Source organism: Martes martes (assembly GCF_963455335.1).
Source record: "Martes martes genome assembly, chromosome: 2".
Lineage (NCBI taxonomy): Eukaryota > Metazoa > Chordata > Mammalia > Carnivora > Mustelidae > Martes > Martes martes.
The window spans coordinates 63216864-63235972 of record NC_137889.1 but is presented as its reverse complement, the minus strand read 5'-3'; the positions used below and the strand labels follow the sequence as shown (position 1 = coordinate 63235972).

The following is a 19109-nucleotide window of genomic DNA, read 5'->3' as shown; positions in this document are numbered from 1 at the left end:
CATACAACCATTCGGTGATGGTATGTGTCGTCAGGAAAGAGAGACTTGTTATATAGGAAGGAGAATAGGAGTGCCAGGGTGGAGGTGGGAAAGTTTTAGGCTTAAAGGGGCCGTTGGATCAAACACCAGAAGGATCCAGCGAGCAAGCCGCGTGGGTATTTAAGGGAAGAAGATTCCAAGTGGAGGGGGCAGTGAGGGCGAAGGAGCTGAGGCAACACTGTGCTTGGTCAGTTGGAGGACGAGGAAGGGGCAGGTGTTCAGGGAGGGGAATGAGGGATGAGGGAGGGAGAGAGCTGCAGGAGAAGTGGTACCAGATAATGGGAGAGGGGCGAGTGATATTGCCTAAGGCCTTGTTGGCAGTTGCAAGGACATAACCTTTTACTTAGAATGAGAGGGGAAGCCATTGAAAGGTTGAGTAGACTCTTGATAAGATCCAAGTCCACTCTGAAAGGACCCCTGTGGCTGCTGTGTTGAAAATAAAAGCCTGGGGCTGGATGGGTGGAAAGGTGCTGCGGTGAAAAACAGGAAGGCCAGTTACAAAGCTTTAATCCAGACAGTTTAAGGTCAAAGGTAATGGTGGTGGAAGTGGTGTTGGATTCTGGGCATATTCCGATCACAGAGCTTAGAGGGCTTCCTGATAAACTAGATATGCTTATAAGAGGAAGGGGAAAGGGCACCTGGGTGGCTCCATTGGCTGAGGGTCTGCCTTCAGCTCAGCTGCTGATCCCAGGGTCCTGGGAGTCCCATATGACTCTGCTCAGCTGGGAGCCTGCTTCTCCTTCTCCCTCTGCCTCTCTCTCTCTCTCTGTCAAATAAATAAAGTCTTAAAGAGAGAGAGAAAGGGGAATTATCCAAGGTGTTTGAACAGAGAGGCTGGAGGGATGAGATTGCCATTTCCTGGATTAGGGAAGATGGTAAAGGAACAGATTTTGGTGGTGGAAGAGAAGGGTGTAAGGGCAGGTCAAGAGTCCCGTTTTGAACATGTTAAGTTTGAGGTGTCTTCTCAACATCGAGTGGAGAGCTAGCCCTGTGCGTCTGGAGTGTTCATCGTATAGGCGTTATTTTAAGCTCACGGACAGGATGAGGTCACTAAGGAGTATGGAGACAGAGGAGAAGGGCCTTCTGAGGACAGAGCCCTGAGGCACTGTAGAGGTTAGAGAGAAGATGAAATTATCTTGATAATAAAATGATACGAAATTCTAAATCAGCCAGACACACTGACATCCAAACTTGCAGGCCTGTATTTTTCTCCTGCCTCCCAAGGCCGAAGTGAACATTAAATCGGAAAAGTAGATGCGAAGACACATGGAAACCTTAAAAGGGGCAGGCTCTCGTGGTGGGGTGCCTACTACCTGCTGGGCACTGTATTAGGCACATAGGCTGCCTCCTTATCTCAGGTAAGCTTCACGACAGTCCTGCCCAGTAGCTGTCAAATAAATAAAGTCTGTCAGACGCACACTCCAGACGCACAGGGCTAGCTCTCCACTCGATGTTGAGAAGACACCTCAAACTTAACATGTTCAAAGCGGGACTCTTGACCTGCCCTTACACCCTTCTCTTCCACCACCAAAATTTGTTCCTTTACCATCTTCCCTAATCCAGGAAATGGCAATCTCATCCCTCCAGCCTCTCTGTCCAAACACCTTGGATAATTCCCCTTTCTCTCTCTCTCTCTCTTTTTAAGACTTTATTTATTTGACAGTACTGCCCAGTAGCTGCCCAGTAGCCCAGCCCACTGCCTGAGCAGAAAACTCTGCTTCCCTGAGGTCAGATAACTCACCCCAGTTCACACAGTGAGTAAACAGCAGAGCGCGCTCAAGGGCCTTTGTCTGCCTCCAGAATCCTCCAGAGTCCTCTTGCTCCCCCTTCTTACCAGACCTGGCTTCTCAGCCGGGCTTACTTTAGAATCACCAGGAAGCCGTCCAATAACCGTGATGCCCTGACCCCTCCCCACCGCTATTAACTCAGATTCCCTCAGGCTAGCGACTTTCTAAAAGCCACCCAGGTGACCACTCTGTTAGACAGCCCTCTGTGTTGATGTGCATTTATGCATTATTGTGTTCCAGAAAGACTGCAACGTAGGATTTTACCCACTCATTTGTTGATAAAAGTGGCCATTTGTTTGTACTGACTTGTGAAAAACCATGGTTCTCTTAGATACGTGAAGTACTCAGAGGTTAAGGAAAAAGGAGGGGATTAGAAAAGCATCATGATTTCCAGAAATGCCTTCCAGGGCTTTCTTAATTTCTTCCTCTGCCTAAAAGCCTCCTAAATGAGGCCTTAACTCCCCAAATTTTGTATCACTCAGAATAAATAAAAGGCAGGAGGGGGTTAGTAGGACATCACGTAGTCAAGTTCAACCACAGGAACGTGGGTCAACTTTTTTAAAACAGATGGATGTATGGGGGTCTTGGTGGCTCAGTCAGTTGAAAGTCAGACTTGTGATTTCAGCTCAGATTATGATCTCATGGGTCATGAGGTCGAGCCCCGTGTTAGGATCCGTGCTTAGCAGGGAGTGTGCTTGAGATTCTCTCTCCCCCCCCACCCCTTCCCCTCTGCAAGCTCGCTCTCTTTCCCTCTCTCTCCCTCTCTCCTGCTCTCTCTCCAATAAACCTTTAAAAAATAAAACAGATGGATTTAAGGATAAATAGTGCTGATTTCTCATTCCCAAATCAAAATTGCCTCATTCTTTTGTGTCAGGAGGCATCTCTTATAAGGTTGGTGTTCATTATAAACATGGTACCATCGAGAAGAAAATGACTGCCAGAGGGTGACTGATGGCCATGTTGACAAAACAGAAAACATGTATTAAGAAAATACTGTGCATTTGTGTCCCGGCTTACTCACATTTGCCACTTAACCTAAGACTTGGAAGCCTTCCAGAGGTCCCACTATCCATCAGAGCAAAATTTTAGGGAGCACTGAGTTTAGAGGGTGGGAGCTGTACCAGAATCCATGAAAGCACGTGTCCTGTCCATCAGCTTCTCTTTGCTTCAGACTTAAAAGATTGGAGTTCATTTACATAAAAACATATCTTAAAAAATTCTGTAAATTTTCCAGAGCCAGAGTTCAGTGAGTTCGGTTCTGAGCCAGGGGCCAGGTCTGTATTGGTGATCATGTTAAATGTATTCTAATGACCTTGTGTTATTTTTGCCATATGAAAGCCTCAGTCTATTTTGGATATTTTCACATCCTGTGAGCATGAATAGCAGCCAGATTTTCTCTTAGGAAGACAAAAGATTCTTCCTTCACAGCCTAGAAAAGGAAAAAAAAAGCAATCTCAAACTACTTCCTACCCACCTTGTCTCCATAAATACGGTGACCCCTCCAGGAAGGCACAGCCAGCATTTGAATGAAGGCTCCGTGGCTCAGGTCTTTAATTCATTCTGGAATTCCCTGCTTGCTAATTACTCCTAAAACACTGTCAGACAGGTGAAGGTGTACCTAATCTTCTGAGGCAGAAACCTTCAATTGGTGGAGTTAAATGTTTCATTGTCAGCATCTGGTGAGCTGGCTCAGGCCATTCATTAAACGTCTTTTCCAATCAGAACATACCTGTTTCAAAATGGAAATAACACCAGCTGCTCATTTTGGTCTTTTCTTGCATCTTTATTTACATACAACTTTACAGAAAGTGATGGGCTTACAGCCCAGGTAACTGAAGGCGAAAACATCATCTTTTCTTCTCCTGATGGGCCAAAAACCGTCGATCATAAAACTTTTATCTGAAGCAAGTAAAAGGCTGGCCAGCCAAGCACCTGTGTTGAAAGGAGTACCTCCTTTTTCCTTCCAGACTTTTCTTGCGTAAATATTATTTTTCTTAGTTTTCTCCTTCTGTTTTCAGTGTTAATACCATCAAGCATCTCTTTTTTCTGGTGTCCCACAGCACTGTGACGAATTAGCATTTCAGGGGTCGCCGGCACAGGGTCTGGTTGAAGACCAAGGGTGCTGGAGCCATTCTGTACGCAACCACAGCCCCCTCCGGTCGCGAGCTGCACCCAGCCTTGGGGAAGTTGGTCCTGACTGCTACCTCGGGTTCCTCATCTGAGAAATGGAGAGAAGAATGGAAGCTTCATGCACACCATAGACCTGGGGAGTGAACAAATTGATGTTTGCACTCTCTCCGAATGTTCCCTGACCCAGAGCAAGCCCCACGTAACTGCCTTCTACGGTCTGTCTTCTGCCTCACCAACACACAAGTGAAGATCGGAAACATCCGTGAACTCTGGATGTGGCTTCTAAGTTCAGTACAAGATATGACTGCTGAAAGACTAAAACATGACCACTGCTCTTTCATAAAGCTTTTTAACTCCTGGAAAGGTGGTTCTTTTCTCTTAATTATGGCCTTACATGTGTCGTTTGTGACCTTGTATACTTCTTCATTGCCCTGCTCTTCTGGGGCTAATTCTCCTTTTTGGATTAAAAAAAAAAAATGGGGGTGTTCTGGTTTTGAATGACAAAGGATAAATCTCTCCAAGTTGTATATCAGAAAAGAAATCTGACATTTAAAGCCTTCCCAACTGTAGAGGGGAAGGTGGTTAGCGAGCAGCACGAGCTCCTGAGAGGCAAACAGAGGATGTTTGAGGCCGGTTTTGTGAAGCACATTTGCCGACATCTCCTCTGGATTTTCAGGTGCCCCTTTCCCTCCCAAAGATAAACGTATGACTTTTTTCAGGCTTCGGAGATTAGAAGTTAAAATTCCATTTGTACCTATCTGTTAAACTGGGGCAAGATGATCGTGATCGTGTTTTTCTGCCAAAGGCCTAGCCAAGGGAGTTGTCAGAGATCCCGGAGCTGCTGTTGTTGCCTTTGTAATCAGCCATTTTGAAACGCTCAGCCTCTATGTGGGTTCCATGAACCCCCACACTGGGACAGCGGGGAAACGGCTGGACAGCTCATATTTGCATAGGTTACTTAATTGTACCTCATTTTGGATGACTCTTGGTACAAAAAGGACAAAAATGTTTCCTTCTGTATCTCATACAGCAGTGATAGAGTTTCCTAGCAAAGATAATATGGCAGCAAATTCTGGTTAAAGATGGAATGACCCCAAAAGAACAAGGAAGCAAGTAAAATGTAAATCATTGGCAAGGGTAAAGCAGCATAATCTGCATATTAAAATACCATGGAGAATTTGAGCCAAAGACCAGTCGTTTAGATGGGAGTGAATGACGATCTGTGACATCCTTTCACCCTTCCTGAGGGAATCTGCAGGAAGTTGACTTGCCAGCCTTTGGAACATACCAGAGTGGGTTTGGGGGAGTCGTGGAATAGCCAGGATTATAAGCAGAATGCAATTCTGTGCATTCTGGGGGGGGTGGTGTTGTGCAGACTAAATACCTCCTCCTCCAAAAAACTATACCTTAGGGGTGCTTCTAACTAATCCAACAGGCCTCGGATGGGCAGCAAGCCAAGCCATACCCATTGACCTAGAAGTAGGGAGCCTTTCTTTTTACCCCTAGTAAAAGAGAGACAAAAATCAGAGTAACCCAGACGTTCACTGAATCCATTTGCCTAACCACTGTGTTCCTAGATAGCAGTGCTGCATTCCCTCACTGCCATGTGCCATGATTTTGTTATTGGGTGGAATTTGCTCTTTGCCTAGATTTGGCATGGTACTATCTTCTCTCCACGTTAAATGAGTAAGAGCATTCACTCCTGGAAGGCAGTGAGAGGTGGGTGGTTACCCATTAATTCACTGTACCTAGAAGAGTGTTTGACACATAATGGACCAAGACCTACTACTTACCAAACTTTGAACATTATTTCACTTAGCATTTATTTTTTTTTTAAAAACCTACAAAGTGAGTACTTTTTATAGATGTGAAAACTGAGGTTCAGTAACTTGCCCAACCAAGGTCATGCAGGTGGTAAGTGGTAGACATGGTACTCTAACCCAGGGCTCTTTGACTCCCGTGTCAGGCTTCTTACCCCCAGCTTCCCCTATCCCCCCCCCCACCTCCGTGTCAGGCTTCTTAACTGCTACACTGACCTGCCTCACGCAGGCTACGGGGTATAATGGATTATAAATCACTGCATGAAAGTGACAGCTATATTACTGAAAATTAGCCTGCTTTAGGAGTATCCTAACTGAAAGCCTTTTCTAACCAAATTCCAAAACTGTTGTTGTACTTTATCATGGCATCACTTTGTGCTCTAGAAATGGCATGTAATTGCTCTTTTGTTTAGTAATTGACATAAATTAGTGCCAGTGAGTTTGACTTCTTGCGACTATTTGTCTCTAAAGAGAAGGACTGTGTGTGTGTGTGTGTGTGTGTGCGCGCGCGCACACACGCGCATGACGGAGACACAGAGATTGGCACTTAGTGATCCTGGAGAAGAGTGTCTCTGTTCTTCAAACAGTGACTGCCTTCCTAGATTATGTTATGATTGGGGAAACCATCTATCCCAATGACTTTTAAAGGCAAGTACTGTCTTTTCTGAGAGATTGACTGAGGAAGAGATAGAATCCAAATAACAACGTGTGGGACATTTAGATAGTAAACTTATGGATGTTTCTAACTAAGAACAGACTAAACAAAAGCGGGAAATCACCATGACAACTAAGGAGAGAAGCAACTGGATTCCAGATTTGCCAGCAGCTCTCTCCAAAACTCGGTGAAAAGTCTGAGAAAGCCTTTAAATGGAAAATAAGTCATGTGAATTCAGGCGAATGAACCCCTTAAAGACAGGAAATGATCCAGGTGATTGGAATATACGCAATCTTAGCTAAGTGAGCACGGAAGTGTAATATTAGTCTTCAAGGGATACAGAGAGTATTTTTCAACGTACTTCCTCTCCTACTCCACACTTCAGCACTCCTTTCAAATTTCATGTTCCTCCATCAGTCCAGTTTCTTTCCTTCCTGCCACAGCAAATTTTATGCTAGGAAATACAATCCCGTCCCCAAGGGGTGTGTGGAGGCGTTCTCTCTGCAGTCTAGCAAAGCAACTAGTATTCGTTCTAGTTAAATCAGAACTTTTAAATAGGAAACCTTACTTTAGTACCTATTCCTAAATAACCATTTATTAAGTAGCAGTCCTGGGCTTAAATACTGCAGATTAAAGGAAAAATGTAATACTTTGCCTATGTTCAGGGGAAAACAGAACCTACCCCGAAGAAAATAATGGCAGCATGAGCAAATGCCACATTATCTGATGCCAGGAGGAAAAGCAACTTTTGTCCTCAAAAGAGGAAGAAATCCGTAGAGAGGCCACCCTTGGGGTGGAGGAAATAGAAAGCAGAGCCTGAATGAACCCACGCGATTTAGGCACATAAGGAGAAAGGGCAGGATCCAGCAGAGGCTCAGCTTTTACAAAGACAAGAAAGTGCTAGACCTGAGCCAGTGACAGCAACTGGCAAGGGAAAGTTGGGTTTAATGGAGTTGGCACGCTCAGCGATTAAAAGTAAATAGACTGAGTTCCGATTCTGCCTCTACTGAAATGCGTGATGTGTGATATCAGGCAAGTCACTTAACTGCTCTAAACCCTCGTTCCTCAGGCTTAAATAGGAAAATCGCCCCTACTTCACAGGCTGTTATGAGGATTAAATGAGATACTGCAGGCAAAGCGCTTGGCATGCAGTAGGCCCTTACAAAATGGCGGCGGTAGGAACCGTTCTTCACCGAAGTTGAATAGGGAGAGAATGTGATGAATGGGCACTGGAAAGTGATTGTAATTCTTGAGCAGGCTGTTGGCTTTAATTAATGTGGGTTGGGGGAAGATTAATCTGGCCGAGGTTTTGGAGGATTGATGAAGGGAAGAGTCTGAAGACGGGGTGATGTCAGGAGGCTTTAAGAGTAATCTTGGCTCGATTTTCTGAGGCAGTGAATTAGGCAGGTGGAAGTGAAAACTGAAGAGGAGGGAGAGTGGCAGATGGAGGAAAGAATCTACAGAATTCAGTGGCTTGACCGAGGAGTAGGAAGACAAATGGGATTAGTCAAAGATAATCCCCGAACTCTGAGTTGTAGAAACCAGGTAAGCCAGTGACAGAAAGGGTTACACAAGCTATGCTGACACGCATCCCTCTGACGGAGGAAGACTGAGGTATCAGGGCAAGAGCTACCAGAAGGTGAGCCCCAGGAGGGCAGGGACCTTGGCGGTGCTACCGATCTAATAGCCCCAGCAATGAGGAGAGTGCCTCACATCCAGCAGAGGCCCAAAAGGTGTTTTTTAATGAATGGATGGATGATGGAGGGACGGTGAGAACATGGGGCACCCACCAGTAAGTAAACTGAACAGTGACGCGGAGTAGCTAGTTTTTATATTGTGAACAACAGAGCAGCTTCAGTCTTCAGCATGGGTTAAATATAAGTCCATATTTAATCCAGAAAGAAAAATGTTTCTCAAGAAAACATGAAAAACTGTCCATACAATAGGAAGTATAAACTCATGCAACTTGAACATTGATACAAAGAGAATTTTCTAATTCAGAGAACATAAAATAAACATATTTAAAATAGGGAGAAAAAAAAAAACTTGTTCTTATATGTATTGTTTTATCCTTTCCATCCTGGGTATAGGATAAAAGAAACCCCTTACTTGCTTGTTAGAAGAAGAAAGCTCTCACTTGAAGTTCCTACTTGGCAGATGTCAGTTGAAAGCTCTGCTTACGGAATATGCTGCAGTGTCAAACTCTGTTGGATAATTTTAGACGAATGTGTCATGTGTGACATGGAAATATGGCGTGCTGTACATTACTGATTTCCCAAGTGTTTGGAGCAGGTAGTAATGTGCTGGGAAAGTGCTCTTTATCTATCCACACAGTGTACTTGTAGAGCAATGGGGAAATGCTTTTGGTGGAAATTACTTTAGTCAGAAAAAGAATCCATTTACAATATGCGCCTTCTAACATCTTTCAGACAATGCATTGTATTAAAGAGGCATTTTTTGATTAATGTTTTATAAACATTTTTCAGCATGACAGCTTAAAGCCCCTGTAAAATTGTAAATGCGTGCATCGTGTTCACTTCCATAAAGTCAAATGCCATCGCATAAAGTCTAGTTGGATCCTGTCAACCATGGTGACACAGAATCAGTACCTGGGAGCATTAAAATTAATTTGCTTCATTTATATTACTGCCGTGATAGCAAGATGAAAAGAGTCCTATATTTAAATTTTACCTTAAAAAGAAAACTCTTTCTAGTAAGTTTGTTTGGTTTTTTTAAATTATCACCATTGTTTTTCTCCTACTTAAAGAAGGTAGTGGAAATGGAGTGATAGTCTGCACAGTAAATTTATGACGGGATCTGGGAAAGTATAGATCCATTCACTCGACACACTCCTTTTAAGCACCTACTCTATGGTCAAAGATGAAGAAGAAAGGTCCGGTGGTAGTAAGTGCAGTGAACACTAGGCTGGAGTATGTCACAGGTTGGGTAAGCATAGAGTAGAAAGGACCTGATGGCCAGCATGGGACTTTGAGGATGGCATCCCAGAGGAGGCAACCTAAGAGCTGAGGGCTAGAGGACTGGGAGAAGCGAGACGTGGGTGATGAGCATTATAGGCCAAAGGAGCTCCTGTGCAAAGGCCGAATGGGTGGGGGGCTGGGGGAAGCAGCACAGGGCCTCTTCCAGGTTGGAGCACAGAGTCAGGCATGGGGAGGAGTATGACATATAGAGACATAGAGGGGTGGCGGCCAGGTTAGGAGGGTCCCCGTGCACCGCACTTAGAAGCTCTCCTGGGTCACAGACTCCTGAGGGGTTTGACAGAATCAGATTTTGTGCTCGCTCTGGCCACAGATCGGGAAAGAGCTTAGACCAGACACACCTGTAAAGTCGGAGAGACTGGTATGGAGCCAGCATGGGAACACCGTTGAGAACTGATTGGCCGGAAGGAAGCTTATGGGAAGGTGGGGATGGTCACTGGGGCACCCAGGAAGTCACCTCGTGCAGGGTTAGGTCACATTCCGCTCCTGGCATGCCTCGCCCTTTCACAGAGCCATTTAGCAGTTCCAGAGTGATGACGGAAAGAATGAATGATCTAGCGACTTGTTCAACAAGTGAGTGAAAAGGATGAGAGGAGGCGCATGACCTAGGCTTCTGGAATAAGAGCGGCTGCTGGAGTTATGATTTGACTTGAAGATCCCATTTTGCCCAATTCATGACCAAGTGGCAGAAATCACCGTGTGTTGAGTGCAGGGGCCCCTGCAGGTTCCTGACGTCGCTCTGTTGAATTTTGCACTGTCATACTGATAGTGACGCCAACGTGGCAAAGATGCCCTAGAACTGACCTATTAAACTCACTGCTTCTGAGTGATGGCCACCAGGGCATGGCACGCTCGACCAGGGAGAAGTCAGCTCTTGCTCAGCTTCTCCCAACTTCTTTTCTACACTGACCTTCAAGGAAATGAAAATGCAAAGTGGAAGCCTTCTCCTGGGGTTGGGGGCTACTGAAAGGAAAGCAGGGAAAAAGAAAGACGGAAAGATGCAGATAATAGGAGATTGAAAAGAACCCTAATAATTGGAGAGGAAAGTAGAAATAAATGATAGGAAAGTAAGGTGAGTTTTAAGACTGAAGGAAGATAAAGGTACCTGAAACAAATAACATGTGACTTGAATCGCTGGGGTCCCCCTCCGCTCACCAAGTGATTGAGCTCTGCATCCCCCCCACCCCAGGAGAGGGACAAGCAAGGACACATGACAGCCACTTGGGTCCGAAGCCCTGGAAGCTAGGCTGTTTGTTATATCATGCTCAATCCTATTTTTAACATTAGTCGCTTGGAAATTTGATTAACGATTAACAAGGAGGTATTGCAGGCACGTAAGGTGGGGAGGAGAAATCCTATTCAATTCGGCAAACGTCTGCAGCAGCTGCTAGTCATCATGGATCCCTTCTCTTTGTCAAGCGAGGTGAATAACTGTAATGCCAGGCAAAGGGAGAAAGGCACGCCCGTACCACCACCAGGGTCAGTCAGGAAAACACAAAGCACTCTCTCAACCCAGGAAAGATAAAGCAGTGTTGGAAAACTGAAAGGGGGAAGGGGGACAGTGAGGTCGCTCTAGCAGCCCTAGGCCCCTCCTCCGCCAGCCTTCCTCTAGCGCCCCTGCTGGCAGAAGCATCCAGGGAGCCGGCAGCCAGGCAGTGATGTTCGCAGAGTCCGAAGCAGCGTACATCCAGAAGGGTGCGTTTGCAGATGAGACCCAGGAGCCGAAGAACCAGCGCAGGGCCAGAAGAGAACTTCACGCAAATTGCGACGAGGGTCCCAAGAAGGTAGAAGGTCACTTGCACACGGGAAGCTTCTTGAGAGTTAGGGCTTGGCTACATCTTCCTGTCTGTGTGCCCTAGCCACTTCTGGGGGAGTCCTAGCAGTCACTTAGGTTCTCAAGCTTATGAAATCACAGGAACGTGATCACAGGAACGTCCTGGTATGGGTAGCAGGGATGAGGCCTTCTGCTTCTGGAAGGGCTTCTGCTTCGTCTCCAAGAGGAAGGAGTTCCAAAAGAGCTTCTGGACGAGAAAGTTTTTTTGCGTACCAAAAAGCTGCATTTCTGCTTTATGAAGCTGCAGCCCCCATGACATGGTGAACTGAAGACCCCTGAGACCTTTAACCTTCCCTGGCACAGAGGGCTGGAAATGCAGGTTGCCCAGGTTGCAGTTCAGACCTCCCCACCTGGGACAGTTTCCTGACCCTGAGGTGTCTCTGTTTCCTCATCAGTAGCATGGTGCGAACACCAGTTTTCATCAGCCTCCCAGGGTTATCGCAAAGCTTCATTCAGTCACGGGAGAGCACTTGGGCGGCATGTGACATCTAGTAAGCTCTCACTGCATGCTAACGAGGATCAGCATCATTATTGCCAGCTCTGTGTACCTTCTTCCCCACACTAAGGTGAATCTCTGCTGTGGCTTACCTTGAGATACCTCATCTCTCTTGCAGCCGATTTTTGGTTTACTGACTGTAGTAGCAGAGCCCACTTCAGCTGAGGAATGGCACAGAGCCCGAGTCTTTGCCTAGAAAGGGTAGCTCGAGTGATTTGGCCCAGCAGCCATGGTCCTTGAACTTCGGGTTAGAAACCCCCACTGTTCATGGACAAGTATCTCCATATTCCTATACATTTGCTCCCTTCAGCCCTACTTTTACTGCTCCCCCTACCCCTGCTCCTGAACGCCATCCCTTTGAGCCAAATAACCTTCCCCGGAAACAGGAGGAGGACGCTCAGCTCTTCTCATCATGATAACTTCTCAGGATCATACTATCAGAGCCGCTTTTTGACTATTAGTTGATAAAGTCTACTGTTTCTTAAAAAGAAAGCTCTTTTGTTTTTTATATTGGTGAGAAGACAGAAAGTGCAAAACTCATGTAAAAAAAAAAAGCATGTACTTTCCAAGCTTTGAGAGAGAGATTGTTGGGGACGAGTTAAGTGTTTTCAGTTTACGGCAATGATTTGTTAGGCTATGAAAAAGAAAGCGGCTATGAAATACATTTTTGCATAAAGGTTCGAAATTTATTAGAAGCTAAAAATAATTGAAAAAGCAGAGCTTTCCTCAGTGGGTTATAATAAAAAGTTATTTATGTGCCATCAGTGTGCATGTTTAGGAGGTTGGGTCCTTCTCAGAGGCTGTTCTCAAAGAAACAAGAGAAGCTAAGCTATTCTGTTGAAAAAGCTGACATACATACACGGTAATTCTGACAACTGGGCCATATTAAAACAATTGGTAATAACAGTCAAATTGCCGGTGTCTGGTTTCTCTTGTAAAAGCTTAATAGGTACACACTACAGGCAGCTGTTTACAAAATCTGCAGACCTTGCCCTTGGTGTAATAGAATGGTAGACTCAGGAAGTAGTATTCATTTACCTGAGTTCCATTAAGACCTTCACTGTGGGGTTTAAGCATTCAGCCCTAAACTTAGAATTCACCTGCCATATAATAGCTCATAAAGTACTTTGAGGTCGTTGGCCAAAAGAGAAGGCACAAAGCCTTTATTAATGTTCATTTAGCAAAAGTACCCTCCCGATTAAAATGGTATATATCATATATTACCTTATCATATCCTTTCAGTTCTCAAAAGTGAACTTTGGGACATGAAATGATGCCAGGCAGGCCTCCAGCAGCCTGTTTCCCTACTAAGCAAGGAAAGATCCATTTTGAATCTCTGCTATACTCATGTTCTTCAGTCTTCTGAGAAGCAATGCCTCTCTCTTCTCCTTGTAGACAGCCTGCTAATTGGCAGTGGGAATTAGTGGTGCCTTTGAACACTGACCATCTTTTCCGTTTCATCTGTTCTGGGTAGAGCTTAGAGTTTTCTGCAGTGAAAGGAAGAATGGAAAGATTTGATGAGTCTGTTGAGACATTCCCTATGAACACATAGGGGGAAAAGATGGTAATGACCTAGTCCAGAGCTCCAGTTTTAATGGGGTGGGTCTTTGGTTTGATGACAGACTGAATTTACCTCTAGATTTTCTGTCTTCTTTGCTCCCCAGGAATTCCAATGCTGAAGATTGTGTTTGCGGGCCACGAGCACCTCTCTCTAATATCTGTGCCCTTGCTCATATACCATCCAGTTCAGATCCTTCTGGGAAGTGTGTTGGTGCCCACAATAAAGTCTTGGATGGTGTCGAGGCAGAAGGTGAGACTCTGGAAAGATCTCATTTGAATCCAAATCAGACTGAAATTCTGAATTTTAGCTCTTTGTATACTTTAACTTTTGCTAGCATATCCTCATCCTCATCCTTTTCTTAACCAGTCATAATAATAATGACACACTGATCCATTTCAACTTGAAAAGGAGGACTGAGGGTTCCATGTTGTATATTGTTATAAAAGTATAGTTATACCCAAAACACAGTTTTAAAAAGCTTTTTTTAAAAAAAATCCACTCATATTGGAGGGCATAATGCAATGCAGTAAAGGTGAGTATACTCAAAATACCCGCACCCCTCCACTCAGGTGTACCCCTTCTTTTCCCTACCCTGTCTTTCCTGCATGTCCTGATTTCACATGCCTTTCTAAACATGATAGCACCAGGCTTTATCTAAAATGTCTACTTAATCTTTAATTTTCCGGACACCTAGAAACTTCTTTGCACAGCAAAACTATGTGTTGGCGCATTTAAAAATGTTAATTAGCAAAGGAACGTACACAGTATCAATTTCACCACTTAGCTCAGAGTCTTGTAACTTATTTGATATCCATAGATGTGATTTCCTAAATTAGCAGCCAACATAAAATCAGGGTGATTCATACAAAGTTCAGATGCCGTGTATACCATCGGAGCATCCGTCAGGCTAGCTGCTTCCCAGTGGCTCAGAACTTACAGGACTTCTCTGAGCCTGGACACAAGGTGGCAGCTGTTATCAGGAGAAGAGTAGGAAAAAGAGAGCCAGTGGCGGGGGTGTGCCCTGTGTTGTGTCATTAGGGTCCTAAAAGTGGGATAGCCACACTACCACCTATTGAACTCTGTGTGTGCTGAGCACATGAGCACATCCCGTCTTCCCCTGAAGGCATGGACCTGCAGGCTCAGCCGCCTCCTCTCTGGGAGCCCTTGGCTACATTATTTCACTTCTCTATATCTCAGCTTCTGCCACTCTGAGACTAACAATAATTTCTGCTCTTCAGAGTTCCAGAGGCTTCTCCGGCAGGTGTTTGATAAAAGCTAGCTGCTGTAATTATCATTGTTGTCCTTGTTTTCATTACTGTCTACAGCACTGGAGCAAGTTCTGCTGTTGCCATCGGACAGCTCAGGAGGGAGGCTTGGGGAGTCGAGCAACTTGCCGGAGGTTACGTGGGTGGGTTTGTCAGTTCTAGAGGCGGGACTAGAGCCCTGGTCTGTTTGGTCCCCAACATCCTTCCCCGATACCACAAGGACACTCGAGACTGAAGGAGTGCCCTAGATCCCCAGGATCCTACCGGAACAAGTTAGCCCACCCAGCACCTTCATTTATTTTTTCACTTACCAGAATGGAAGTGATTACCATTCCTTATGGGTACCACTCCAGGCTCTGGTCCACTCACCCAGGAGTTGGTAGAGGAGCAGTTTAGTACCTTTATAGTTCTATCACTAGTTATCCCTTTGAAAACTTCCATTTATATCTGTCAATGTGTATGTGCACTGTGGGTCACCACTGATACACAAAAATTTTGGCAAAGAATGAAAGCATTTAAAAATCCTAATATTCTGTCAGAAATATGCAGTTGTAGTGAACAACAAATTAAACAGAATGAAATTATCTTCTCAGTGTTTAAAAGCAGAGTGACACAGGCATTTCCAAAAGGGAGGCTAAATTGGACAATGCTGTTCACTCTCCTTTTGCACAGAAACCACTCCAAACCCGGGAGGTGTTGGCTACCTTAGAATAATCCAGAAAGCATGGAATATTTGCCCATCCCATTTGACCACAAACATAAATTCAAACTATCAACCATAAGGGTATCCATAAGTATCTCTTCTGCTTTACAAATAAGGCTGATTGAGACCCCCACCCCCCCACCCTCCAGTGCACAGCAGGATGGTATGAGCAGCCGGTTGGGGCTGGAGAAAGGGCAAAGTCTTCTGGCCAGTGAGGGGGGCAGGTGGGCCTATTTGTGTCCAGAGGTTTGGATCATTGGTTATGTAATGTTCTCGGGGTGGGCGGGCTTTGTCTTCCTTCTAGTAGCATAAATTATCTGGTGTTAATTGTTGCTTTCATTTTGTTCATAGATACTGTCCAGCTCTGAACATCATGTTGTCCTTTCTTATAGGGAGTGAAGTTGACAAGACCAACAGTATAACGAAGGAGGCACTCTTTATGCAGCGATGTATATTTGTACAGAATTGTACATACAAACAGTTCTGAAGACTTGTACTTGTGAATGTTGCTTCAATGCATATTTTATTTTTTTACACAAGAATATGATAAAAAAAAATTTAAGTGCCTTAAAATGTATTGGACAGGAGCGTTATTTCCAGAACCTACTTTGTTGGTTACTGGCAGGAGTGGTACCATATTTTGGAGTGGTTTAATTTTTTTTTCTTTCCAAACATGGGAAACCATGATCATGACAAAAAGCAAATATGCTTTCCTCGTACCACCTTTGGTGCAGAACAACCCTACACTAGTTACTGTGCTGTTTGAAATGAGGTCACACCTTCAGGAAAATGCCCTTCTGATGACAGTGAAAATTTCCAGTCTTATTCATGAATACTTTGATTTACTGTGTGATTCTTTGTTTCTACAACTGTGACATGCCTCTTCCTTATCAACTCAGCAGGGGTCATGGATTGCATAGATGCTGAAAGGCATAAGTTATCTGCATTTCTTGACATCATTCTTTAGACATTCCTTCAGATAGTTTCCACACAGAAATTCCTCAGTCCCATTATAAGAGATTGTGGTGTTATATGTCTTAAATTTATTATAAGCTGCTTCAAAGAAAGAGCCTGATGTTTGAGTTATAAGTAAGTGAAGTTTTGAGGTAAACTCCAGGACTTGGTAGTCAGAATTTTTAAAATTATATTTCAGATAGTTTCCCTTTTTCTGCCACAATTTCTTTCTTACCTGTTTTCCAGCACACTTGCAAACTCCTAACAGCCAAATGTGAGACATAAAAATGTTCCAGTTTGAGAACAGCAACAATTAATGATGGATTATGTTCACATTCCACAACTGAGACCAAAATTTTTTCTTGTTACACAGATGTCTGAGCACAAATTGCCCCTTTTAGCCAGAAGCAGCCTGTTTCATCCTTGAATTAAGCACACTTAAGGCGTTTGAGACAAGTTATTAATGAAAATTTCCTTGGCAGATTTGACAAATGTTTGCAGCAATTTTTTAAAATTAAATCATATTGTTCTTATGAATAAATAAAAATATAAAGGTCATGGACACAAACAAATGTTACATATACACATTCTGTCTAGCCAGATGGAAAGAAAAATGGGCACAGAAAATGCAAAACCATTCATTAACCAAAAGATCAAATAAAACAATTCCCAGTTGGGCATCAGCTTTCAAAGGAATATTCAATCTTTGCTTCCACTGGGGCTGGACGAACTTTCACTAGACCCAAATAGAGAAGAAAGCAACATAGAGAATTAGGGGACGCTGTTCCTCTGTTTCCTGCCCAGCATTCTGTCACATCCTCTCTGCATGTCCTTTCTTGGTTTGAGAGACAGTATTGGCATCCTGGGTCACACTGATGCTGACTGTGTGGTCAGCAACAGAAAAGATCATTCCTTTGAAACCTACCAGGTTTACCAGTGGTATAAATTCGTATTATCATCACAACCAGGTCTCATCTTGTGTTTCTTCTAACCATTTCAATATTACTGAAACTCATAAATTTCACAAGAGTTATTCTCAATGTAAATGTTAAGGCCAGCGCCAGACTCTGCAAAAATCTGTAGTGGACAGGCTGTTTGTCAAGAATTTCACTTACATCTAAAACTCCAGTAATTTTGCTCAATACTTTTGATGCTCAAAAATGGGACATAGAAAGGTTTTCATGTTTTGTTCCTACAAGTTTCTTGGAATTTTGGAAGCAGTGGGGTTGTCTGTCTGTCTGTCTGAGCTATAAAATTCTTTCTCCCTAGCATTAGAGTACTGATTTTTTTTCCTCCCCAACTTATCTACCTCTATTGTCTAACACCTACAGTAGGTGTGATTATGGGATAAGGTTCAACTGAAAATGCTATAACATGCTTTAAAAAATGTGTTTTGTTTTCAGATAATCTCTACATAGTGCATTTTGGTGGCTTGAGTGATACGTTTATCCCTATGTCTTTTTTTACACAAATACTGTGGCATATTTTTCCATAAAGAATAAAAAATAAAATCAAAATTTATTTGTAATTCATGCTTATTGGGATTTAATTATTCACCTCAAAATATTTTATTATGTTATGCGCTGTCAGGCTATCCGTTCATGCATTTTTTTTGTCTAAATGTATTTATGAAGGAAATACATTAGATTATATTTATGTTTACTAATTTTTCCACCTGGGTTTTTTTTAAGTGGTTGTTACAAAGTTGGATTTTTTTTTAATGGGTGATGTTAATCTTTTCATGTGTTCTTTTCTAAGTTTTAAACTTTGTATTTTTTTTAAAATTCCCTATTCTGTTTAAAACTAACACACCTCTGGCTAATGTTCAATGTTTGTTTATGCTAAATACCAAATTTTTACAAAAGGATTGGTGAAATAATAAAGTGGATTATTTATGATGAATGGAAGATGGAAATAATTCTATGATTAAACAAAGATATTTCACAAATCACGAGAAGACCTGTGGCTTATTTTTAACCTGGTTTCAGATGCAGTCATAATGCCTTCTAAGTCGATCTTGATTTCTCTTTATTCATTCTGGCACTATTGTAGCATTTGTGGTTAAAAACACGGAAGTTTCATAATCGTGCAGGTATCCATGTCATCAATACCTCCACCACAGCATCATGTTAAAATCCAAAATTCACCTTTGCTTTTTTGGTTAGAGTTGTTTTCTCTGCAACAGGTTTGACAACCGAAAGAGAAATATAGCCAACAGAAGGGGCCAAATTTAAGTGCTCTGAATTTTAGGCACCGTTGTCATATTTTGAAGGGATAGAAAAGACGAAGCCTTGGAACGCCTTTTCCAAACACGGTGTTTCTTTACAAGCATCTTACCTCGTGTAGAATTCCATATTTGGGTCTTCTTCTTTGGCTATCTTCTTGGCTTAGCAATCCTCTTCTCCCTGGCAGACTGTTGGAGATGCCAGCCCCCTCCACAAGACTTTCCTGCTCTGCTCCCCCACCCCCAGCCTGTGCTTGCTCCCTGTGACACACCCTTAGAACTTGTCCTTCAAGTTCTGAAACCTTTGCATCGTCTAATCATGACTTTGCATTTGTCTCCTACAGTGCAGCCCCCATTTCTGTTTCTCTGCAGTGCCCACCTAGCACAGTGCCTGGTTCAGCGCAGTACCAGAAAACACGCATTGATTTTCTCAATTGTGATCTTAATAGGTAGGATGTGAACCTTCAAAATGATGAAAGAGTGCTTCCCTACATATAGATCATTACTAATTTGCAAGGAAAACGGACTGCTTTACGCTGTTCCTATCTGAGTAAGACTGGAGCTGCCTCTTGCTACCCAGAGAAATGCTTTACTTCATAGCTCTGTAAATATAAACTCTCCAAGGTGACATTGCAGGTGTGATAA

At 43.5% G+C, this 19109-nt stretch overlaps 1 protein-coding gene across 1 annotated transcript in view; it reads left to right on the top strand.

The window, feature by feature from the left end:
* SLC10A7 (solute carrier family 10 member 7) overlaps positions 1 to 18191 on the top strand; it is a 271785-nt gene extending 253594 nt beyond the window's left edge. The window contains exons 11-12 of the mRNA XM_080796639.1: positions 13422 to 13567; positions 15679 to 18191. Of these exons, the coding sequence (XP_080652765.1) occupies positions 13422 to 13567; positions 15679 to 15708 (176 nt within the window). The 3' untranslated portion in view covers positions 15709 to 18191. The remainder of the gene's footprint in view (positions 1 to 13421; positions 13568 to 15678) is intronic.
* The last annotated feature ends 918 nt before the right edge of the window (positions 18192 to 19109 follow it).